We start from the raw sequence: 25257 nt of genomic DNA, 5'->3' as shown, positions 1-25257 counted from the left end.
CAGCGTGTCCACACACAAACAAGTTATCCCGAAGCTCTATAACGAAACGTCGTATAAAGAATCATCGTATAAATTCCAGGATGTCTACAAACACGAGAAAGTAATCCTGAAACTCTACAGCGAAATGTCGTATAGGTGCGCAGTTTGCTACTGCGATCATGAAATGGGAGCGGAAATGAGAGGTCGGGTCTCCTTTCGCTCGAGGTCACGTTAAGCCCCGCCCAGTTATACCGTTCTAGTTCGACTAGTTATACTAGTAACGTCCACACACAACACATTCCATGATTAGACGTGATTAGGCGTGATTCTTGATACGTCGTATAACGAAACGCAGGTTCGGGCATCGTTTCGTTATACGACGTTTCGTTATACGACGTATAGTATAGCGTCCACACACACAATTTCATCGTTTAACTATCGCGAAACAGTACTAATCACGCCTAATCACGGAAAATGTTGTGTGTGAACACGGGGTGACTAGCTCTTCTGGTACCTACCCAACCGTCAAGGCTGAGTGAGGTTATTGTTCTCAAGTTCTATTACGTCTCCCATCAATGTGGTGGAAGATAATAAGAGAATGAGGGGAGAGAATGAGAAGGGGAGAGAGAAAATATGAGAGAAAGACAAAAAAGGGGAGGGAGAGAGAGGAAATAGAGAAAGAGAGAGAGAGAGAAAGAGATCGGTGGAGGGAGGGGGAAATAGGATAAAAACTAACAGAGGGGAAAGATAAGGGAGAGGGGTAGGGACAGAGAGAGTTTACGAGTTTTCCCTTTCTTTTTTATGTCAGCTAAGTCAGTAGGGAGATCGTGGTAGAAATATCCCCCGTAAAGGATTGCATTTCAAAATGCCGTCTTATACGAAATATGATGAGAAACAGTTAAATAGTTAGAGACGTTCCTCCATGTCATTCGTCTGCGTACTCCCACATAAATTATACCCATTCCTTAGAGCAGTGCACTTGATTTTCAGCAACATAAAGTCAATTTCTGATCTTTTAATGATTATAAAATATCAGATTATACACCAATTCTTATGAACTCACGTGTATATTGATCTTTCCCAGTTGCTTCAACTATCATTTTCGTCATTCTTGCATTTCCATTAGACCTACTTAACATTATATTTAAGACAACGTCCACTCATGGCATCAAATAGGCTTGAATAAGAGCATGAAATTGAGAATATCATATTATCGGAAACTTTAGGAAAAACAGATAAAGAATAGAAATTTAGAGTTAGGCCTATAAATAATTTGGTATTTGTGATGAAAAAAAGATGAAAAATTACCAAAATGTCGTTAAAAGGTTTTCTAAGACTGACATTTTTGGGAATCAGCGATTATTTTGTAAACTGGATAAGATATTGAACCCTTCCTCTGACCAAAAGTGACCATAACGGTTAGTATTGGCTCCCAAAGTGGCAAAATTTTTCAAAATATCTTGAAATGGTCTGTACGTAAGACTGGCATGTTTGGAATCAGCACAAAGTTTTACCCCGGATAAGCTATTCAAACCTTCCCCATCAAATTTCTTGATTAAAGCCCTTTTAATTATTTCTAATAAAAGGGTATTCACTGCAGAGTGCAATTCCAATTGAATTGTTATATCGAATTTCGATGGCGCGTACCCTAATTTAATAAAGTGATCGCCTATTAAAAACAAAAACTTTTAATACATTTTTTATTGTGAAGGTGATATAGAACACAATGCACAACAACTTCATTGAAGTGAGCAGAATCTATTTATGCGTTGTAGCCTCGGTTTCTTTTGTGTACATACTAATCCAATCACTCTAATGCATACATCTAGCATGCCAACGATTCCACTTTTCTTTCATGGACAGGTCTACCATGATATCAAAGTTGTTTTTAATAAAAACAGACAAATAAGGAAACGCATCAGTGCAAGTACCGGTATTGAATAAAACACGTCAAGGTGACAACGCTGTGATTTTACGAGGCCTTCTCCCAATAGCTCTGCATAGAAAATTAAATAAATTGCCATTTCGGTTGTAGATGAAGGAAAATAATGTTTATTTTGTAAAGGGGCGGGTTCCTTGCACGATATATTGTGCACTAATTATCTAGGGCCTATAGATAATTTATCTCCAAAGTAAACATATTGTAAGAATAATGACAGAGTTAAGAATCGTTTTAGTAGAAGGCAATCAGGAGAGGTGTTCGTAAAGTAAATCAAAGAGTTGCCTATTTGTGTTTGATCTTTCACGACTTCCATAAACTCTCAAAACTTTTGTTATCAGACTATTCCTAAAACTTCCACCGATCTCTTTCTTCCATTCGCCTGATGAAAGCCATACTGTACGATTATCTATACAATGCACATCATTATTAGGCAGTGGCAGATCCAGGGGGGGGGGGCCCGGAGGGCCCGGCCCCCCCCCCCCCCCCTTGAGAAAAAATCATGTAAAATCACGTGATTTTTACCTTTTTTGGGTGTTGGGCCCCCCCCCCCCCCTGGTGCTCAAGGGGGGGGGTACAAATTGAATTTTTTTTTCAGGATCAAAAAAAAAAAAATTTTATTGCACCCCTCTGTAAATAATCGAATAGTCCATAGCGATCATGAAAATTTATGTTTTTGCTTACCACGGCAAAATACTTGCCTATAGATACTAAATGGAGAAATTACGGTGGGGGGTTGGCTGAAATGGACATAATGAACCGATCAGAACTGATCTATGATAATTCATGCTTGTTATTCTTCGTGTGCTTGACCTATAACCTTACAATCGCGTGTCAAATTGCGTACAATGTTCGACCTGTTTCACAATTATATGGAAGAGAATAATCATAATAATAATAATAATAGAGTATATTTATGTAGCGCATAATAAATTGTAAATTTCTCTATGCGCTTTACAGTTTTGTACAATCATAACAATTTGAATATATAAACAACATTAATACAACAATAAATAACAAAATAGATAAGCAAATGACTAAAAAAATATTGATCAGAAAGTAAACCAATTAATGCACCTATAATTACACCTACAAGTATATACTGCTTACTTCTCAATTCCACTTCTCAAGGATTGAGATATTCACGTAATATACTATTCAAATATTTATATAATTTATCTGAAACATGGTATGTATAAATTATGAGGCCTTGGGCCACGCAGGATTTCTGCTAGATGCTAGATAACGCCTATCTGACTCTAAAAGCATTATCGACAATGAGATAACCAGCATAATAATCCCGACGGCTGATCTTACAGGTGAATGAACAGCTCCTTTATCTCTATCCAATGAATGATCTTGATGTTGAACAAATCACGCGATGTCATGATCGCTGAAGACGTCGTGGAAGGGTTCTCGACCCTTACATGGTGACTTACGTGTTCACCAACTGTTGAATAGGATAATTTATCTTCCTTATTATGAGCAAGTTGTGCCGCAATGTTAAGAGCTTAGATCAAACTTTGGTACAGTATCTTAAAGAGATAAACGAATATGAAACATAAGTGTGACGGATTTCCCTCTCAGAACTCGGGTCATCATTTTAAAACTTAATAGTAGGGGCCTAGTCTATACACTTACACGGGGAACTCGGGAGTATAGAGGCGAGGCGGACCGTCACCTTGCCCCCATCCTTGTTGAGGGAAGGGGTCGGAGCAACCATTGAGCATACTACGGTCATTGGTTAGTGTGCTGCATGATAATGTGAGGGGAACAGAGAGAAAGAGAGATGAAGAAGAAGAAGAAGAAGAAGAAGAAGAAGAAGAAGAAGAGGGAGAGAGAGAGAGAGGAGAGAGAGAGAGGGAGAGGGAGAGAGAGAGAGGGAGAGAGAGAGGGAGAGAGAGGGGGAGGGGAGGGGGATTAAAGAGGAAAAAGTGACACAGAGAGACAACTGTGGGAGAGAGAGACAACGAGAGGAAGAGAGAGACAGAGAGGAATGGAAGAGTGTGGAGAAAGGAAGGAAAGAGAGGGGCGCCGAGAAAGAGAATGAGGGATAAAGGAAAGAGGGAGAGGCAGCTAGGCAGAGAATTTTTTTTTAAGTAACGGAACTTATTATTTTAAAATCCAGAAATAGACGTGTTTTAAGTAGTATATATAGGCCTACAAGTGCCTTTTATTTCTGTGAGTTCATTTTTAAAAATAGAAAGCCAGGTGAATTAGAAAACAGTATTCGACAATGTCTGCAGCTCCCTTTGAATTTGAAATGTACTACCATAGAAAATCACCCTGAGATAAAAAGTCGGTCAGAACCGTAAGGAGGAATTTAAATTTAAAACTCCTAATTTCCAAAATGATATAAATTAAAAAACCTAAGCGAAGCTAGTTGGTATCGTATTTAGATAGATATGTGATGTACGCTTTCAACATTCTACACTTTCAGAAAAAATGTTTGAAAATGTACAAATCACCCGAGGCTTTCAAATCATGTCACTCCCAGGTATGAGGTTGAAAGGCAGTGTGAAATGGGCTCAAGTTGCCTTTATTATGCAGGGGCGGGGCTTTTAGATCTTGCGTGACATGACAAAGTTATGTAATATCCACCCGGGGGCCGTGAGGGTAAAGAGAAGGGGGGGGGGGGTCGTTACTCGGGTACTTGGTTGTTGTTCCTCCCAAAGATTCCTAGTGGAATTTAAACTGGAGGTCGAGGTGGCAGAGGGTGGAGGGTCGTTGAGTAGAAATAAGAAAAGATTTTTTTTTAAAGTAATTTCACAACACCCCCTCCCACCTCACTGAGCTAAAATAACGGTCTGCGCGATTTTCAAATTTCCGCCCCCCTCCTCCCACCCCCCCCCCCCCCCATTGGTAAATCCTGTATCCGCCACTGAAGAGAATTACTGGCATGAATATAAAAATTTAAAAAGTTCATGTCCTGCCCAGGGCCGTAGCCAGAGTTTGATGTTTCGTTGGGGGGGGGGGGGGGGGCACATACATGTAATTGACGTCCTGGAGAGGGTCTTAAAAAGTTCAATGGGGGGGGCACGTGCCCCCCCCCCCTCCCCCCCCCCCCCCTCCCCCCCCCCCCTCCCCCCCCCCCCCCCACCCGTGGCTATACGGGCCTGGTCCTGCCCCTTTCTATGACGAAAAATCTCATTAAAAACACTCCACCAAAGAAATTCATCTAGATCTATCTTCTCAACTTCCATTCATTCGGAATAGTTGTTCCTAGCTTGAAAAAATAAATAAGAAATTATGGAACATCAAGTAAAATAGAGCTTATTATAATAATATTCGATTCATGCCACTTTATCATAAATTGAAAATTATTAACAAAGAAAAATATGGACTGAGGAAATTCAGAATTTCATTCAGTTTTTGGTGTCAGAATAAGAATGCTGATTAATCCAGTCTGCGCGAGCGACTACATAATTCTGACGACGTGAAAAGTGACGTGTCGTGTACTTGATCATCACAGCAGCTCAGCTCAGTATATTCTCCAAAATGGCCCCAAAGAATGACGATGTGGATGAATTATTTGAAATAAGGAACTCATTTTACATCGGGAGCTTCCAGCAATGTATCAATGAAGCCCAAAAATTGAAGGTAATATGGGTTTAATGCTATTGTTCGACAATTTATTGCAACTAATTTTATAGAACGGTCCCATGCGCTGCATTTCATGTTGTTTAGGTCCTTTCGTGACTATCCGGTAGACTGCTAAAATCGGAAGTCTTCGCCTGTGAACTAGCAAGTTCAAAGATACCATGTCCCTTTTGCAGCCAACATCAAATTCTGTAGAACTTTGCAGGAATTATGAATATGTCATGTATAAGTGTGGGGGCATGCTCATGCTAACTTTACAAACATCTAACAGCTTCGGAGTTCGTTAGTGGACTCTTGACTTCAGAACTCTTTTTTTCTCACCTGATATTTAAAAGATTTGATCTTGTCTGTTTTTTCTTGATTTTTCTAATTCTAATTTTAATTCTAATTTTCTTTTTGAACCAGCCTTCAAGCCCAGACTTGGCTCTCGCAAGGGATGTGTACATGTACAGAGCGTATGCTGCTGCTGTAAGTTTTATTGATAATTCTTGTAAACAAATTATACATGTAACTATTTAAACAGTCATGGCATTCTTCTCATCTCCAGACCATGTACATACATGCAGGCCTCTCGCCAAGAAATTAAAAACGCGTGGCGCGACCCGAGGGAAAATTTGCCCCCCCCCCCTCAAAAAAAAAAAAAAAAAGTAAAAATTTGATTTTTTTTTTTTTTTTTTTTTTTTTTTTTTTTTTTTTTTTTTTATTTAAATTTATTTTTTACAAGTATTACAAGTAATTTGATGAATTTTTAATACCATACCTGCCAACCCTTACGAATAATTCAGAATATTCTGTTTTGGGGGATTTCTAGGACCAGAAAATCCGGAATTTTCTGATTTTTCAAAAAAAAAAAAAAAAAAAAAAAAAAAATTGATTTTTTTTTTTTTTTTTTTTTTTTTTTTTTTTTCAAGAACGCGTGGCGCTAGGTCGGGCCGATCAGGAACGCGTGGCGCGCGCGCCACGCGTTATCTGTGTACGCGAGGGCCATGCATACATGAATGATTAGGAATCAAACGTTGTTATGTAAAATCATACAAATTGTTATGATAGATGTAATTTTGTATGCTGTTTGTATATTTGGTCTGTTGTTTAAATCATGTGAGATTTAGGAAGCCTGCTTTTACTGAACAAAGGATATTTTCTAAATTAATTTCATGAGAATCAAAGATAGAGAGGTGGAGAGGATGGAAGAAAAGGAAAAGAATTCAAAAAGAAGAAGAGGGATAAAAGGGAGGAAAAGAAGGAGAAGAAGAACAGAAAGAAGAGGAGAAGAGAAGGAGAATATGTACAAGAAAAGGTAGGAGGGAAAAAATGGAAAAAATGCAAAAAAATGAGGAAAAAGAAGAGAGAAGAAGGAAAAGGAGCAAGAGTTTGATTATGATAGGACAAGAATATTCCAAATACAATTTAGATGCAAGATGAAATATCAGAAAAATATCAGGTGCTATAAAAGAGAAACTGTTGATGATTTTCAATTTGACTGGTTTGTTTTCAATTGTGTTATATGACAGGGTCGTTATGGAGTGGTACTAGATGAGTTATCTAGCGCATCGTCACTAGAGCTGAATGCAGTACGCCTCTTTGCTGACTACCTTGCTAACCCAGACAGGAGGTAATACAGACAAACCTGGAAATTAAAGACCGATCAAGGAAACTAAAATGTGGTATTAATGGTTTTAAAGCATAGCTTTAGAAGAGAAATGGTTAAAGGGAAAAAATTGTGGTCTTAAGAGACATGTAGTCTTTCTAAACAGGTGGTTGCTAAACCCATTTTATTTGTATTACACGGACAGTCAAACCTGTTTGTAAAGACAGCTCAAGGGAAATAAGAAATGTGGTCTCTGTTTGTAAATAGTCTCTATATTTGGTGGCCTTTCTGTACATGCATTGTTTGTCCCATATACAGGTTGTATTATTGACCACATCTCAAAATTGAGTTTAATCTGAAGAAAAAAATTCTTTATTTAAAAAACTCCTAGAGATTGGATCAGGCAAAATATGGGGTAAAATCACACTGGTTATGTCAATTTATGTTCATAAGTCCCATCATAATTTATATCGTATGGGACATCCAATGACCAAATACCTTTGATGGTGCCTATCAGCATATATGTTATAATGATGGCTACAGTTTTATACATACCTTAGCTTAATCTTTGACCTATGATAGGTCAAATATTATGAAAAACAGCCAGAACTATTTATATAGGCTATGCACCATGTAACCTCAGGAAAATGTGCTGTATAAATCAAATTATTATTATTGTTATTATTTTGCTGTTGTTGTAGGGACAAGGTTGTGTCTGATTTGGAGCGTAAAATGAGTAGCAGTGTGGATGCCAACAATGATACCTTTCTACTCATGGCTGGATCTATCTACTATCATGAACAGGTCGGTTGAGACACTATAATCACATAGTTTTTGTGCTATTGTCAGTCGCAACACATGAAGCAGTGTCTGACATGTAAGACTAAATTGTGTCAAGTTACCTTGAAATGCACTGTGCGCTGTTAACGGCTGCCAGAACTAAAGCTAGGGTAATAATTTCAAAAGCTCTTTGGAAGCGCATAGAGATGTAATATAATGTGATATGCGCTATAAAAGAACTGAATATTATTATTATTACTTTAGCTGCTCCTGTTCAAAATAATTCTGTTTTTGCAGACTAATGATCACCTGCCAGGGGTTTAAAAACTTTGATGTATTGTAAGTTTATATCAAATCTATTGTTTATATCTAAAATATTAAAACGAATGTTTGTATGTATGAGGAAGTATATATTATTCTAAATGATGGTATGTTTTGCAGAGGCACATAAAGACAAAGATGCTGTTTTCTCCTGATCTCACTTCAGTTATGACCCCTCCAAATATATTGTAAAATTGAGAGTGACATTGTTTCTAGCTAATTATGAGCTAATATTTACAGTTTTATTTTATTTTGTTAACAGAACTACGATTCAGCCTTGAGATGTTTACGGCAGTCAGAGTCACTGGAGTGGTAAGTACAGTGAGAGCCAGAAGGGCGCCAAGTCTATGTTAACGTACATGATGTAATGCCCTACTTGCTCCAAACAGATGGTCTGTTCGTGTTTCATCTAATATGAGACTTGATGATTCAGTGATATCAAGATAATGCCCTAGAACCCTTTTGTAACACATTATTCCTCAATTTCCAAGGAAATGTAGTTTACTACCGGTATACCTTCATTATTTGTGGTACAGGGGCTGTTTATGGAGTCATTCAAAGGGATAAAAGAAATACAATATATTTTATTATTGATCAGTATTCCCTTGACCACACTACAACAACTAATTGTGAGTCCCAACTCCTGTCAGCAACTTGCACACAGGACATAACTTTGTTGAGTTGCTAAATCCAAACAATTTGACTGTCTGAAATATAACATCCTTGCTCTATCTCTCTCTCTCTTTCTCTCTCTCTCTCTCTCCCTCTCTCATATTTGTACAGCATTGCAATGAGTGTACAGTGCTACCTGAGTTTAGACAAAGTTGATCTAGCAAAGTAAGTGTTTAATTAATTATTTCCAAACTTTGATTCATTTGAGTTATCCTCACATAGGTTTGAAAGTACCACTTGTGCACAATAGTTATATGCGCATGTAACTTTGCTCATGCTATTGAGATTTACATCGTGTGTACAATGTATGTTCCTGTTACAAAAGTCCTTGGTATGTGTTCTATGTACCCTTTTATGTAAGCGACAGCATGCACACACAAATTGTTTTGGTTTATTTTATGCTACGGTCACAAAGGTTTGTACGAACGATAATTTTGTACGAATCTCCGTTTTTACATTGTCTTCCCGAATTTCTATTGTCTGAAAATCGTTCGAACGGCGTTCGTAGCAGTTCGTAAAGGCATTTGTGACCGAGGCTTTAAATATATGCAGAAGAACTCATGGTTCCATTGTGTTCCAGTCCAGTTGACATTTAAATGCCATTGTGCAAGTGTTAGGTCCAAAAGTTTTCGGGAGCTTCATCTAACATTATTTAAAACATATTTTGATGACTTATTCTCTCAAAATTAAGATTTCCTTACTCTTGTCGGTAAGTTCATATTTTGGGGGATGGAAGGAAAAATTTGCTGATCTTTCGTCAATACATATTATTGGTGATATCAGATTATTTGAGGAATGGAACTGTCCGTGAATTAAGGTCACGCGCGACTATAGTCACACTCACTGCACACCACCATACACTGAATTTTAGCTTTCATTATTTCTGTGTACCGGTTAGAAGTACATGTATCTATGAACATCTTGTAATTTGTTTATTTCTATATTCATTATCCAGGAAAGAGGTGAAGAAGATGCAAGATAAAGATGATGATGCCACTCTGACACAACTAGCACAGGCATGGTTTAATCTGGCAGTGGTGAGTCTATGTGAATGTGATTATATTACATTGCTCTTACAGATCTATACAAAGGTCATTTTCAATGGTTCTATTGACCGACTGGTCATTGAGTATTTTGTTTGCATCGTACCATATCCAAGCAACCCTAGCACTTAAATAGTGTTTGCAGTGTCTTAGCTACATGCATTTTAAGGGGAAGGCTGGATGGCTAAAGAAAACACAAGGTATGAGATTGCAATTATCCTTAATTTTATATAACAAAGTGTAATCGAGATCATCTAACATCACAGATATTAGATGCTGATTATAAGTATCGGCTTGCATGGTGATGTAGATATACAGTAGGCTTACATATATTGACTGGTTGGATGTGTAATATAACATTTTTTGGACCGCAAGGGAGTTATATTTTCTATGTTCATTAATAATAATAATAATAATATGGATATTTATATAGCGCCAGTATCCGCCAGGCTCTGACGCTCATGGCGCTGTACATACATGTATTACTATCACAAAAATATAACTTTCTTATTAACTAAAATAAAGTAAACTAAAACAACACAAATTATTACGCTACATTGACATGATTAAATAGCACTGTTTAGAAAGAGATGGGTTTCAGAGCAACTTTGAAGTCATGAAGGGCAGTTAAATTACGAATACTAAGTGGCAGCTTATTCCAAAGGGACGGACCAGAATGAGAAAATGCTCTATCCCCCCAAGAACTGCGCGTCTTAGGGACAACTAATAAGGAGGACTGAGATGAACGAAGATGTCTTGTAGGCTTATACTTAGCAATCAACTTGATATTGTAGGAAGGAGCAGAGTCATACAAGGAATGGAAAACTAGCAACAACAACTTAAAAATAATTCGGTCACATACTGGGAGCCAGTGAAGAGTTTTGAGAATGGGGGTGATGTGGGTTCTACGAGAAGAAAGTGTGGCAATACGTGCAGCAGTATTTTGTAGTTTCGGGAGTCGAACAAATTGTGTGTTAGGGAGAAGATAGAGAATAGAATTACAGAAATCTAAGCATGATGAAATAAGAGCATGTACAAGTTTCTCTGTGGTTGGACGACTTAAGTATTTCCTAATAAAACCTAGATTTCTCAGTTGATATCTGACTGACTTACAAATACTAGAAACATGAGTTGACAATGACATAGACGAGTTTAACATGAGTTTACCACTATTGTCATCATCACCATCGTCATCATCATGTCTAGCATTTATTTTCATAATCATGGCTACTGGTATAAAATTATTTTTAATTGTTTTTTGTATGGGTAATATCTATCCTAGGGAGTTACATATTTGCAGGGTGTCTTCATCATCATTATTATTATGAAGAGGAATATATTTGTTATTTTAATAAAATCAGATCATATAACATAATTTCTAAATACCAATGCATGATGTAAAAATGAAGCCTGGCTGGAACGCTCCCCAGGGAGTGGAGAATGTGCATACATTGTTTGCAGGTAAGCCTGAATCCGATGACCGGGGTAATAATATATATATATATATATATATATATATATATATATATATATCTGTTAAGCACTTTGAGAGGGCCATTCGTCTAGAAAAGCGCTATATAAGAACTAGCTATTATTATCATTATTATGTTATCCCAGGGAGGTGAGAAACTGCAGGATGCTTTCTATATCTTCCAAGAGCTAGCAGACAAGAACTCCTCCACCTCACTCCTCCTCAACGGTCAAGCCTCGGCATACATGCAGCAGAACAAGATGGATGATGCAGAGGATATCTTACAAGAGGCCATCAACAAGGTATCATTTAAATCCCATCTTTACTAATTTGCAGGAGGGGTTAGACCACCCTACAAGGTCACTGACAGGTGGTTATCTCATCAAATCAGCTCTCAATTAACATAAGAAAAAGAGGATCATGGGGGACCAATGGTCACCGATTAGGCATTGTTTGCCATATAGAGGGCGCAAGTAGCTATAAGTAGTGTAGTGGGGCTTTAAGAATACACATTGACCTTTAAATCTATAGATCTTTAATCTGATCCCCACTCAATTTATGTTACTTGTGCTTTCACCTCCTGATTTTACTTTTTCCATCTTTTATATTTGTCATATGCATTCTTACACAATTCTACTTATCTGTTTTTATATATTGAGTGAATAAATGAATTGAATTAATTTGAATTGAATTGAATTGATCCTACACTGGCCTAAACTTTGTAAGCTGTTCAAAACTGCCTCAAATTAACTTTTCCTTAATCATCTGTTATAATATGTAATTTTTAGGGTAAATGAGGTTCTATGCTCATAGAAAAAATTTTACCAACAAAACTGCCCTTCACATTACTCTTTGAATAACCTCTACTCATGTATCTGCCAGAGGTTAACAGGGATTAATACTGATATTTTTCTTCTTCTCGTCTTTTCAATTAAATTGCTTTCACTAGTACTCCCTGAATCGCCTGTAATTGCACATTAATCAGGGATAAAATCTATTGTTTCATACATATCTCGCAAATTTGACCAAGTATTAATTTTCTTTACTTCACGTACAGGATAGCAACTGTCCAGAGACTCTTATCAACATGATTGTAATCTCACAACATATGGGCAAAGCACCTGAGGTAAGTTTTTAAGAAGAAGCAGAACCAGTCCTCCCCCATACAAAAGAAAGAACAAATCCCACATCTTCCGCATTTGCTCATACATTACAATGATACCCCCCCCCCCCCCCCCACACACAAACAAAAAGAGAAGAAAAAAGAGCAAGGAACAAATGTTAATTTTTTTTCTTCAGTAATGGTAACAAAATTATTTTGAATTTAACCCATTGCTTACTGGAACCTGGTGCTCCCTAGGTTAAGCCTATGGGAATTAGATAATTCATTAGTTGAGGGGTTAATACCCCCCCCCCCCCCTGCATATAATTTATGTGTGAACAATAGTTTGTCTCATGTAATTTAATTAAAAGAAATGTCACAATGTATGATCTGTATTTCACATGTGCTATCAAACAAGATTCTTGTATACCGGTAAGCGTAATTTTAGCCTTCCATTTCACTTTGGGACAAAAAATGTAATTCATTATATTTTCCTCTTTATCAAGGTGACCAATCGCTACCTGACACAACTGAAAGATTCACATGCACGGCACCCATTCGTGAAGGACTATTTAGAAAAGGTAAATTTCAAAAATATCTCCTTTATCGATTTCAATAATCACAAGTAAAAATAAGAAAAATAATGCAATGTGTGTGATACGAAAAGATTTTGATTTCAATTGATATGATTTAAATAGATTATAAATTTCAGTTTTGTTTCATTTGAGACTATTCTCTAAGTATTGTAAACTCCCTCCATCCTGGGAAAATTTGCTATGAAACAGCTAGTGCTTTCTAAATTTCATGTATTTAGTTTTGTCCTCTGATGTTTCTTAGCTCTCCAATTCTAGATGCTGAATATGTACAAGTACTTACATTTTGTCTCGTAAATCAAATGTTTATGCTTTTGAAGATACTTCTCTGTCAAGTGCTAATAGATACAGTCAAACCTGCTTTAGTGACCACCTGTCTACAAAGACCACTTTTGTGTTTCCCTTGGGCGGTCGCTATAGACAGGTTTGACTGTATTACCATTTTTCTTTGAGAATTTTCATTTTGGTAAATTTGTTTTCTCTTCCATTATCTTCCAGGAGGCAGAATTTGACCGCTTGGCTACACAGTACGTCTCCAGCTAGAGGCTCCAATCTATGAATAATTTCATTCCATGAAAAAAAAAAGAACTTTATTCCTTGTAAATAGATTCATATAATGTCCCTCCCTTTCATTAGATAGGTCTTCATGCCTGTAGTACTGTGGTTTATGATCTTGGTCTCATATTGAAGGTTTAAGGTTCAAATCTGCATGCACGGCTCTGCTGCCTGTGCCTTTAGGTCAGGGTTTTTTTATAATAATTTAGAATTTACGTTGCGGAGTATTACACTCACATACCGGGCTATAGGTACTTTCTGGTAGTTCAGATCTGGGCCCTGATGTATGGAAGTCTACAATGGAACTTCCTGACAAGCTTGGATTATGAGGTTTTGTTTTAAGAAACAATACCCTTGGTCCCAATAATGAATAGTTTTTTATTGGCAATGTTTAACTTGAAAAGAGAAATACCAACTTGCTTTCTTTCTTGTAGGAGACTGCTGGTCGTTAAAGTAGGTTTAATAGTAGAAATAAGGTACAGATTACTGATTAACAATTATTTTATTTTGATTAATTTATTTATGTATTAAACCTGGACATACAGATTTTTGTCTCTAAAGCTGGGTAGATTTCCTTTGTATATTTTTTTTTGGTATTTTTATCTCCCTTTGTCAGTTGGATAATGGAATGAGATGAAAACAAATCTGAAAATCAGCACAATGTTATTTTACACATTCAGCCACTTTTCAGACTAGGTCACATTTGTAATGAATGCGCTTTACATTGTCAAGATATGATATATAAAGATTAGATCCAAGTATATCATGTGATGTACACTGTTTCTATAACATTATTTATGTCTATTAAATTGTTGTTGAAACAGAATCATGATCATATTTATAGAAAAGCCCAATGAAAAATGTCTCTGTTCACTTCATGTGAATATTTACTGTTATAAGAACTTATATTGTCTGAACAACATATAGATTTGTATACTGTGTTATTCCAACAGTATTTGAGAGAGAGAAACAAGTGAAAGGAGTGAACCGTAAGACCAAAACATTTGAGAAACTTTCACAAATGTTCTCAAGATGAAGCCATAGATCTTTTAGGATTTTCTTGGATGTTTCTTGCTGTGAAAACAGCTGTTGTTATCAACTTGTGAGAATTTTATTTCCCACAGTTTCGAGAATGATACATGTAATTTCCAGTTGCAAAATCTTTTCAATCAAAGTCTAACTACAACCCAAAAGGGGCTCATTTTTGTGAAATCAAGAAGGTCACCTTTAAATCAATTTTGGAAATTCAGAAAACTTCAACAGCAACTTTGATGATGCAACTATGTAGTACTTATTCCTATTACATAGTTCAACAATGTTGACATGCTCCTAAGCAGTTGTGAAATGCAGTTCTCAACAACATGTTTTTCTTTCTTAATTGTATTCTTGACATAACTCACTGAATAAATAATATGATAGCATTTATTCACTTGCCTATTCTTTCTGCTTTGCATTATTAATGGTGTGATATCATGTAGTAATTTCCTTTTTTTAAAAGCCATTTAGAAAAAAAATGTACACTTTATTTTTCTCATCATGAGAGAGAGCGAGCAGAGAGAGATGGGAGAGAGGGACAGGGAGAGAGAGAAAGAGACAGAGAAAGAGAAAGATCGAGAGAGAGGGATACAAAGATGTGTGAATAATGGTGAGAGAAGACCAGTCATGTTGGGATCTCTGTATCGTACATTCCTATATATTCATAACCTCGTGGATAAGTCAAACAAATGAGTTTAAAACAGAAATATTTTTTGTATAAAAATGTTTATATTTCAGGGAAGCAACTAAAATGATTGAATAACTGCTCATGCATTTAACAAAAAAATGTCTCAAACTATACAATTAAAAACTAGTCTCCTCTTTGGAAATGCACAAATACCGTATCATAGTGAACAATAATGCATCTCTTCTAACAATGTTTACCCGTTAATTATTACTTGCATTTAAAAACAACTTATAAACACAGGATCTTTTGATGTTCATTTGATAATTAGCATTTTAGTCATTTGAGTACAGGTTTTAACAATGCAAGACTCTGATTCATGACTTATTAAACTTTTCCTTGCATCACAGACTGTTTATTCCCAGTACAATTTTTCCTGTTGACAGTATGATAATACGCACCGTGTAACCACAGGTATGCAGTAGCTTCCTAATCTGTTTAAGTCGCTTATTATAACTACTTTAATAATCACTAAAAACTGAAAAGTATATATGGCTAGTGATGCACAAAATGAATTCAAGATTATGCACACTGCAGTGACAACGTTAAAATAAATGATAATTAACTTTTAAAAAATATTTCATCTAAAGACCTACATGTATCGGTAGTTAGGCATGTCCACATTTTAGAAGGCCAATTGACTGAGCATAATCATTAGGTAAACCCTCTTAGTTGAACTGGTAGACTCATCCAAAAGAAAATGCTGAAGACTACGTACACTATTTCTATACATATACATTCTAATCACACATTCTCTGTGACTATTATATAATTTGATTAAAAATGTATTTCATACAATATAATTTCATAATCTAATTGATAAGTGGATACAACAAATATGAAAGAGAAATGAATCGACATACTTTGAGAAAAACCAGTCAAAAACTAGAAACTGATTCATGATCGATGTATTACTGTGCTCCAGTATTTCCTTCTGAGTTTTTAGATAAGCCTCGTAATTATTTCTAAATAAAACATTCTACCAGCTACAGATTTACGAGTAAATAAGCTTGCAGCATAATAAGGATAAACATGATGTGTATAAGGATAAATATAACATTCATCATAATACATAAGTGGAACAAGAATAATGTTGATTATTTCAGTGTGTTATAAAGTGATGCAAATAATGATTGTTGGCTAATAATGTTAAATAAAACAATGATAATAAAATAAGAACAATAATAATAATAATAACAATTACGATAATAATAATTATAATGAGAAGAAAAATATTAGTCACATTGGTATAGCACTTGATAGGTTTCTAAGCTCTCTGCATTGTAATTATAATTACCATAGAGGTGTAAAAGATTAGACAGTTTCTTTGAAGATGAAAGTAAATTATCTTGACCAAGTCAATGAAGAGATAATGACAATGACAGACCACATGCATGAAAGTTAGCTTTAGCTTTTCATATAATCACACTGATGTTGATGTAAAATATAAATCTGCATTTCATACAGGAAGACATCAATTATATATGTATAAATCCACCACCCGTCTGTACATAATACAACACCAATCTCTACAGACTACAATAATAAGTACAATTAAAAAATTAATTTTAATACAAGTTATTGTTTATCCGAAGAACCAGTCTATGGACATGATGGAACACATTCACAGCTCTTATGAAATACTGAACATCCAAATCAACGAGCATTATAATTAATATATTTTGTTCTATTCTCCTCTTTTTGCATTTGTATATTATGTTTCTGTTGTATTTACTTCTGTTTCAACTGAAATTAAATTGTATACATTGTAAATGCTGGTGGAAGACACATTTCCACTTATGTGGACTAGAATAAATCAATTATCAATTATCAGTTACTAAGTACAGTAATCTTCAGCTACCTATACACAAAGTATATATAAAAACTACATAAATACAGAATATAAATGAATACAAAATACATATATGAAGGCTTTTATCATTAGATGAAATATAATGAAAGAACTGTAATGTTGATTCCATGAATTAGTTTAACATCGCCCAAATCTGCAAAAATTATTCATTTTAAACTTTATCAGTATTTTAATAAAAAATCATCCATGACAACTTGTCCTTTGTCATAAAATCAAATATAAAAGCTTGCAAAAGAATCACAAAATAGATTATAGTTAGAGTAATCTCATTTGATGCCTGTCATTGGTCACAGTATGTTTACATTCATATATACGTTCAAGTTGGTAATATTAAGTTTTTCTATTATAAACGCAATAAAGGCATAGTGTATAGTATAGATGTATAAGTAAAAAACAGACGAATAAAGTCAAGCCGTAGAGCACATCTTTAGGTGTTTGTGCATGAAAAGGAAGTACACTGAAAACTATACCTTTAATATAAGTTATAACTACGGAAACAAGTAAATATTGCAAAGTTAAAAAAATGATATTCGGCACATCTGATATCAACCTTTGATCTCTTAAATACAAACTAATTAATGCCCAGTAAGTGATTGGCTTCTAATCTTCAGTAAGTAATGGGGTCAAAAACAATTTTGAACTTCATCTACATGTATTACAAAAAGCAACTGATGATAACATGATCTGTGATCTCCAGCCTAACGATAAAATCTCAATCAGGACCAAATTAATGTGATACAAAGCTCACCACATTATTTAGCTAGGCTTGTTCACACACGATGCAGGCAAGCGCCTTTTTATGTTCATGTGCTAAGAAATGGCAAGTGAATGGGTGAGAAGATAAAAAAGTAGGCGTGGGAAGCAAAGTCCCATGCATACTCATTTACCTGTGTGTTTTAAGACACAGAAATATGAAGCACATTATGCTTGTCATTAATAATAAAAAATAAAAAAAATAACTGAGCTACGTTTGTGAATCAGCCTGTATATGAAGGGTTGCCAAGCACAATGCATGTGTCCAAATTTTCCCACAAGAACACAAAAATCATGATTACATGTTCTATTTGGCAGCCCTCTTCTAATCACGAGATTTGGATTGGATGATCACATACCTGAAAACACAAAATAGGGTGTGGGGGGGGGGGGGGGTTGATTGGGGAAAGGTTAAAATGCTATCACTAATAGTGCAATGATAATCAAACATGCAGCATCATAGCCGACATTAACTAGGTACGCCGGTAGACCCACTCCGTGAAAGGGGGCGTGGGTAGCTTCAAGCAAGGCAACGATGATTGACAGATTGATACTGGCATAGAATGCTTCCTCTAACGTAACCACTCCCATTCCAGCTCTGTAATCAATAAGAATAGGTTATTTGAGATCTCTATTTTATAAATAAAAAATAAAGGTACTACAAAAATAAAGGGTAGAACTATTATACTTGTTTCAAGTACAAAGTCAAAGTAATAACACACACTAACATATATAGCCTAATGAATAGCTACTTGGAAAAGCATATTCAAAGGTTTTAGGACAAAAGGTTATTTGCAACTGAAAAATGGGCAAGTTCTTTGTGGATCGGATTTTATGGTATAAGGAAAATTTCCCCTTTGTATTTCTCTGTCCTACAGGTGTTTTTCAGAAATGCATTAAATACTTCAAAATATAGTTTTTAGAGTAATATATTTTACCTTTTTTTTGGTCTAAGAGGCTATGTTGCTGTTCTAAACACTTTGGAATGACATTTTTCTTACCCCAAAATTGTTAAATGGTAGGCCTATCTCCAATAAGAAGAACATGTTCTCTTGAACATGATTCAAACTATAAGCACAAATTATCAAGACAGAGCATATATCCTATATGCCAGAGCCTTCAGTTTATGGTCTGTTTTCTAGTAGTTCAGTTAAACCCTGGGTCTCAAATCATGTTTAACAAAAGGAACAATTAAAACTCTGAATAATTTATTTTTTAAACCAGATTTTGGACCATAGAAACCCAGCATTGGGCTTAAAGATAAAGACCAGTTATGGTCATGCGATTGCATTGTGAAAAAAACGTTGTGGAATTGATCAGAAATGGTTAATCATCTAGCATATAAGTATTGGTGTGTACTGCAAGGTTCTAGAATCATCAAAATGATAAGAAATTTGGCCCAGTCTTGATAAAGTTACAAGCACTGTACACAGAAAGATGTATATGGGACTACCCCGAAACACGTACACGACACGTGCGTTATATCTATCAGGTCCAAATAGATATAATAATTTATCAAATATATCAATTAGTAGGCGGTTTCTCTGCAAAATTAGTATGATCATGTATTAGTCAAAACATATTCTTTCACATGATTGGTAATAAGAGCTGCCATTTCATTTTTTGAGAGGGGGGCGTTTCCAAAACTGGTCTTTACCTTTCAATTTTCTGAGAAACTGGGCTATGAGTCTCGTGATTTAATCAAAGGTTAAATATTTAAAAAATTGTTATGCTGTTATTCCAGCTTCTTATAATATGGTAAGTCCAATGTTCCTAACCCTAATTTCCACAATTTAAAAAGTAATCACTTATCAAGTATATTACCTGAGGAATCCATCTAGAAAGTAAGCTGTAATGGCTTTAGAGAGTGTAGCAACCAGGTAGGGAAGATTGCCTGTTTTCTGCAACTCTTGTTTCTTCCTGCCACAAGCATTCAACCACATTCTACCGATAGGGTTTGGACCGTACCATATGAAACCAATCACCTGGAAAGGGAACATATAGAATATATTCAATCTGATCTAATGAAGCAGAATTTATAGCTTTGGTCAATCCTTCAGTTAATAGTTTTATCGATTTGCTTTATTTTCTGTTTTTAGGTAAGGTATACACTGTAGATCTATCAAACATGATACCATTCAGATATCTATACTTCTAGCACTACAACTACCTGCAACCATTATCACTGTTAGTACTGTTCCCATTACAATCTCTAATACAGTACCACTAGCACTACCACCTCTTGTTATACTACTACCACTACAATTACCATCATTACTACAAGTACTCACTAACCATTTACACTAACACTGAAACTTCTGCTAAAGCACTACCACTACCACACCTACATGTACCACTACCACAAACTACTACCACCACTACCATCTCCAGCATCGCTACCACTATCACCACCACTAACATCATACCACAGCCACTGCCTATAAGCTCCTGTTACAACTACTGGTAATGTGATGTATACCTGGCAAGCAACGGTAGAGATTATGATTCCTAGAATGCCCATGATGTTTGTTGTTTGTCTTTCTGGTTTCCTGAATATGAGTCAATCAAGTACCTGTTAAAATGAGAACAATCCAAAATCACAACAATGTCTTTGTTAATTTTGTACATACTTTTGTATCAATTCATAGCTCGATCATAAAGAAACAACCCCAATATAGTATAGTAATTTACTAGTTAAGTAAATAGGAATAGTATAACAATCAAGGTAGATCTTTCAACAAGTTTCTGTTCAAATCATGACAAGCACTAGAGTGAACAAATGTTACACTAATGACAAACTTTGATAAGTCTTGAAACAAAAGTATATTTAAAAGTTACATATAGTCCTATTCACAATCACAGAAGTGTGCAGATTTAAGTTTGTACAGACTAAATCCTCAAAATAAAGGAAAAACAAAAAAACCTGGACACACATAGTAGGTAATGCACTTACATGTAGTTCTCTGGAGGCCAGTGTAGAATTGAAAGAAAAGCGTAGAATACTAGTATACTACATTTGTTATAGGTTCATCGATTGAGTGTACTGGGTCTAATATGGGTAGTTATTACTATTGAATTAAGAAATATCTGTCTTCTACCATTTCAAAAGTGATCTGTAAATATGGACAAGTATCTCTCACGTCCGGCCCTTATGAAAATATTTGCACTCAGTAAGCTGACCTAGAAATACCCATGCACCTGCTATTGAACAAAGTGAGACTATCATATTCTATCGAAAAGCTGCCGGACAATGAAAAAGCGCGGCAAGAAAGGAAAGAAAGAGAAAGAAAGAAAATGGGTGGTTTAAAGGTCAAGTCTGCATATGCTTCAGTTTCATAGATAAATATATCATTACATTATATTTACATATTAAAATTGCTCTCTGTGAGACTGAATGACCTCTACCCTTATGTGTACTTCGTATTTATTATCAAACTTATTTCAATTCACCATTTACATGGTTTACCTTTACTCATAGAAAAGGCAGTTTTCAGTAGGCTCTAAAATAAAATGAAAGAAAAAAATACTTCCAGGACTTCTATATAATAATTGTTATAGAAAAATCAGTCCAACCGAATTATTGATGACTTCTTAAATTCACAAAAGTAATATGATAACAACAATAAAAAACAATTATGGCATTTTTAAACATATAGACTTTTATTACAAAAAGTTATTTTGGGAATTTTGGATAATAGAAAGAAGAAAAAAATATTAATATTTCTTTTCTTATCAAAAATTGAATGATTATGCTGAATTGAAAATTAGAAAGTTTGAGGGAGTAAAATTTTGAACAAAATAATAGCAGCTTTTCACTATCTTTAAATAATAAAAAAATATTACAAAATAGATAGATCTAGCACGATAGTGTCAACAAGTTTATATGAGTTTGAGTTTGAGTTTGAAGTTTATTATCCAAAACAAAAAGTACATCAATATAACAATCAAATGTGAATGATTAACATTGAAAGGATAAATGGGACCAGAAAATAACATTTAATGCTAATCGTGTCTAGTACCACTAACACACAAAAGTATCACAGCAATAAATGAGAATGTAATAAATAAATATGCATAACTATTGAATGCATACTTAAGCTACAAACTATTCTACATCTAGGGTAAATATGTTCTGTGCTTATATACAAAGCTTTGGTACTTTACACTAAATAAAAGATGAAGAATTATATAACATAATATTTACAAAAAGGCAAGAGCCTTGGTTCTAAGTTATAAACAATTATTCTATTAACATTTGTGATATAAGAGTTCTACGAAAGCAAGACACTGATGCTTTCTTCCGTACAGAAAGGGGTAGATCATTCCAATAGCGGGTGCCTCTGAATGACATTGAAAATTTACCTTGCGTTGTCCTTACTTTAGGCACACTTAACTTCTTACTTTCTCTTAGCTTTGTCTAGTCTCATAGTTGTGCTCTATGAAACAGCAACACTGAATTAGAGACTGTGGCAATTTGTCATTCAATAATTGATACATAAAAACACAAATAGCTAATTTATGGAGTTGATACACATATGCAAAGGAAGATGCACTATTTGTTTAATAGAAGCATTAACAATGACGCTCTATTTGCAGACTTACAAAAGCATTTTCCACCAAAAATAAGGTAATGTTAGTCGTTTGTAGGAGTTTTTTTTAAAGTTGATACTCTAAGACAATCCCAAATACTGAGATAATTACATAAATAGAAAGCTTTTAACCCCCATAATAACACCAAATGGTGTCCACCCGACAAAACAAGTTTAGAATAATGAATTTATTCGAGTAAACTCTACCAAAATATCTAAGTCTGAAACCCGGAAGTGCACGTAGAGTCGGGCCTCTATCCGTGACGTCACGAACGGGAGTCATGGGCTCAGTGAGAGTGAATGGCAGTGATATCCCTACGTAAATGCTATCCTGTCAGAGCTTAGATTTGTTGTTGTTAAGGAGTATATTTGATGGATTTTCTGTTTTCATTTGAATGAAGAATAATGAAGCAACGTACATTTTCCAGTCGCTGATTTCTTTTTATATCCTCATATTCACCTATTTGGTAGAGATTTAAGACGAGTTTACTGCTTAGGAATTAAAGTTAAATCGTGCACTTATGAATAGGCGGATGCATTATATTGTCATCAGATGTACATGAGCAGTTTTGTAAAACGAATAGGTCTAGAACTATGATAGTACTTATCATAGATGTGTGTGACTGCCTCAAAAAAGGATACAGTACCAGTTAAACATTTTATGTTGTAAAATATCAAACTTGAACGAGATCATGCAAGCGCGCTTCCTCTATAATATTTTGGCGAGTGATGCGGCTCTTGCATGAACGTTCGTGAAGCGAGCAGAATCGGGAGGTAAGACCAAGCCGCTGCTCTAGGCGCTGCTTGCTTGTGATGGAACGTACGTGCGCTAGTTATGTTTATCGGCAATTGCAAGAGAATGAAAGCGACGTTGCCAGCTAAGAAAAACAACTAACAAAGACTTGCTCCTGACTACCGGTGTCAGAATTGGTAGATGAAGGATGTTCAGCGCCAAGGAAGGCGAAAGACATGGGAAAAAGGAAGAAGAAACCATCGGGAGATCGCTGTAGTGTATGGTAATGAACTGTGCATGGGTAGACAGCTACTGTTCACTCCGTGCCTGGGCCGATTTCAACACCAAAACAAAAATTACATGGTGAAAATATCGACTAATAGCACATCGTTGGCATGTATATGTCATAATTTTTAAAAGGGGAATTGATATTAATACTATGAAGTACTAGGGGAAGGTAAAGAATTGTACATAGAATTATGATTTATTAGACTTTTCAGCCTTTGAAACAAAAATATGCAGAAAATCGTATCACTCTGCACATGTTTGCTATGGAACATCCGGGTACGTGAATATACTCTCTCCCGGACGTGAGGTCATAAATAGTAGACCAGCGCCGTGACTGATTTTCTATGCAAAGAGAGGCGGATATTTTAGACATTTCAATTGAGGATTTCGAGTAGACAGAATTTTTTTGTGATATACTAAGTAATTGAAAAACTTTAAAATAACATACATGTAATACTTGCCGTAGGTAACAAATTAAGGGACATTTATTAGCTTAGAGTTTCAACTTTAACAACTTTTGTTTTTTGATGCTCGACATTTTCTCAGCGGAACATATACAGATGCTTGACATTTTCTCAGTGGAACATATTCAGGAACGAAATATACTGACATTCTGGTCTAGCACAAAATGTGCTCTGAATCCTCTAGCTATGACTAATCTTATTTAAAGCTTATCGGGATACAAATTCACAAAGTAGACTGCCGGTAGTCTACCTTGTTTTCTCAGAATTTGCTTTTTGAGGTTTAGGTTACTTAATTAGTCAAAGTAGGGTCTATATATGACCCTATTTCATGAACGTTCTTATTCTTTCATTGAAGAAAAGTGTAAAGTCTAAAGAATAGAAAAACAGGTCTACCTAGAAATCCATGAACATGGATATGTTTGTGAACATCCCCGAATATCACCCCTATTTTTTTGGAGAAATTTTAACTAGGATGTAGAGTCTAACACTGCCAACATAAAGTGACACCTATACTCTGCTGATCTGAACAGTGTGATACTTATATAACTAAAAGCTCCTCGGAGGGTTTTTTTTTTACATAAAAACAAACGCCTTAAAAAACCAACTACAACAATCAACTTAAACTAAAGTTGAACTTAATTTTTAAGACAGACCAACTAAAACTTTAAAAAGTAAGAACAAACACTGGAAGTGAAACAGGACAACAAAAACTAAAATGAAAATAGACCTCTACAAACAAAAGTTCACATTATGCAACCTAGACGACAGTATGCAGCACCTAGTTCCAGAATAAAAAGACGAAATGTGCTGAACTGCGCATACGGTAATAAGCAAATGATGAGGAAGAACCAGGCCATCGGGCCAGACGAGCAGCTCGAGTCGTCAGTAGCACCCACGCATATCCAGCCTGCCCGAGCTCTTGGGGCGAGTTTGGCGACATTCCGGTCGGTTCCGGGCGCGGTTGTATTTTTTGTAACTTTTTACCAAATTAGCCAATTCATTATTTAATTCAGCAAAGAAAAGATAAAGTCGGGACGCCGAACTTTTACACCGTCTACACGATTCATAATAATGTGTTATAATCTGACATAATACTTACAAATTCGCCTACATCTAGGGTCTACCCTGTTTTGATCTGCTACTGCTAGCTCACTGAACTTTCAAAACAAATCCCACAATGCAATGTAATTTAAA

The 25257-nt window shown here is 35.5% G+C and overlaps 2 protein-coding genes across 3 annotated transcripts; one reads left to right on the top strand and one right to left on the bottom strand.

The window, feature by feature from the left end:
* Window positions 1-5334: 5334 nt before the first annotated feature.
* LOC582090 (coatomer subunit epsilon) lies at window positions 5335-15072 on the top strand. The gene is made up of 11 exons (XM_030976842.1): window positions 5335-5518; window positions 5924-5986; window positions 7030-7130; window positions 7808-7910; window positions 8470-8519; window positions 8991-9044; window positions 9835-9916; window positions 11540-11695; window positions 12451-12519; window positions 13002-13076; window positions 13587-15072. The coding sequence occupies exons 1-11, from the start codon at window positions 5417-5419 to the stop codon at window positions 13629-13631; spliced, it is 900 nt and encodes a 299-aa protein (XP_030832702.1). The 5' UTR covers window positions 5335-5416; the 3' UTR covers window positions 13632-15072.
* Window positions 15073-16929: 1857 nt separating this feature from the next.
* LOC105442689 lies at window positions 16930-25231 on the bottom strand. Of its 2 annotated transcripts, none has more exons than XM_030976585.1 (4): window positions 25163-25231; window positions 20469-20561; window positions 19814-19974; window positions 16930-18587 (listed from the first exon to the last, which is right to left on the bottom strand). In XM_030976585.1, the coding sequence occupies exons 2-4, from the start codon at window positions 20508-20510 to the stop codon at window positions 18401-18403; spliced, it is 390 nt and encodes a 129-aa protein (XP_030832445.1). In that variant the 5' UTR covers window positions 20511-20561; window positions 25163-25231; the 3' UTR covers window positions 16930-18400. The 2 variants fall into 2 exon arrangements, with proteins under 2 accessions (XP_030832445.1, XP_030832444.1); XM_030976584.1 differs by having other exon boundaries at window positions 25188-25213.
* Between the last annotated feature and the right edge of the window lie 26 nt (window positions 25232-25257).

The sequence above is a fragment of the Strongylocentrotus purpuratus genome, unplaced genomic scaffold (genome assembly GCF_000002235.5).
Source record: "Strongylocentrotus purpuratus isolate Spur 01 unplaced genomic scaffold, Spur_5.0 spur5_scaffold_9, whole genome shotgun sequence".
NCBI classification, from domain to species: Eukaryota; Metazoa; Echinodermata; class Echinoidea; order Camarodonta; family Strongylocentrotidae; genus Strongylocentrotus; species Strongylocentrotus purpuratus.
The sequence above is the reverse complement of the archived record's forward strand: the minus strand, read 5'-3'. Positions and strand labels throughout refer to the sequence as shown.

Coding starts and splice junctions, on each gene's coding strand:
- LOC582090 (XM_030976842.1), top strand. CDS start 5,417: ATGGCCCCAAAGAATGACGATGTGGATGAATTATTTGAAATAAGGAAC. Junction 7,911..8,469: donor CTATCTACTATCATGAACAG/GTCGGTTGAGAC, acceptor TTTTGTTAACAG/AACTACGATTCAGCCTTGAG. Junction 9,917..11,539: donor CATGGTTTAATCTGGCAGTG/GTGAGTCTATGT, acceptor ATGTTATCCCAG/GGAGGTGAGAAACTGCAGGA.
- LOC105442689 (XM_030976585.1), bottom strand. CDS start 20,510: ATGGGCATTCTAGGAATCATAATCTCTACCGTTGCTTGCCAG. Junction 19,975..20,468: donor TCTCTACCGTTGCTTGCCAG/GTATACATCACA, acceptor TTCCCTTTCCAG/GTGATTGGTTTCATATGGTA. Junction 18,588..19,813: donor TTTCTAGATGGATTCCTCAG/GTAATATACTTG, acceptor TATTGATTACAG/AGCTGGAATGGGAGTGGTTA.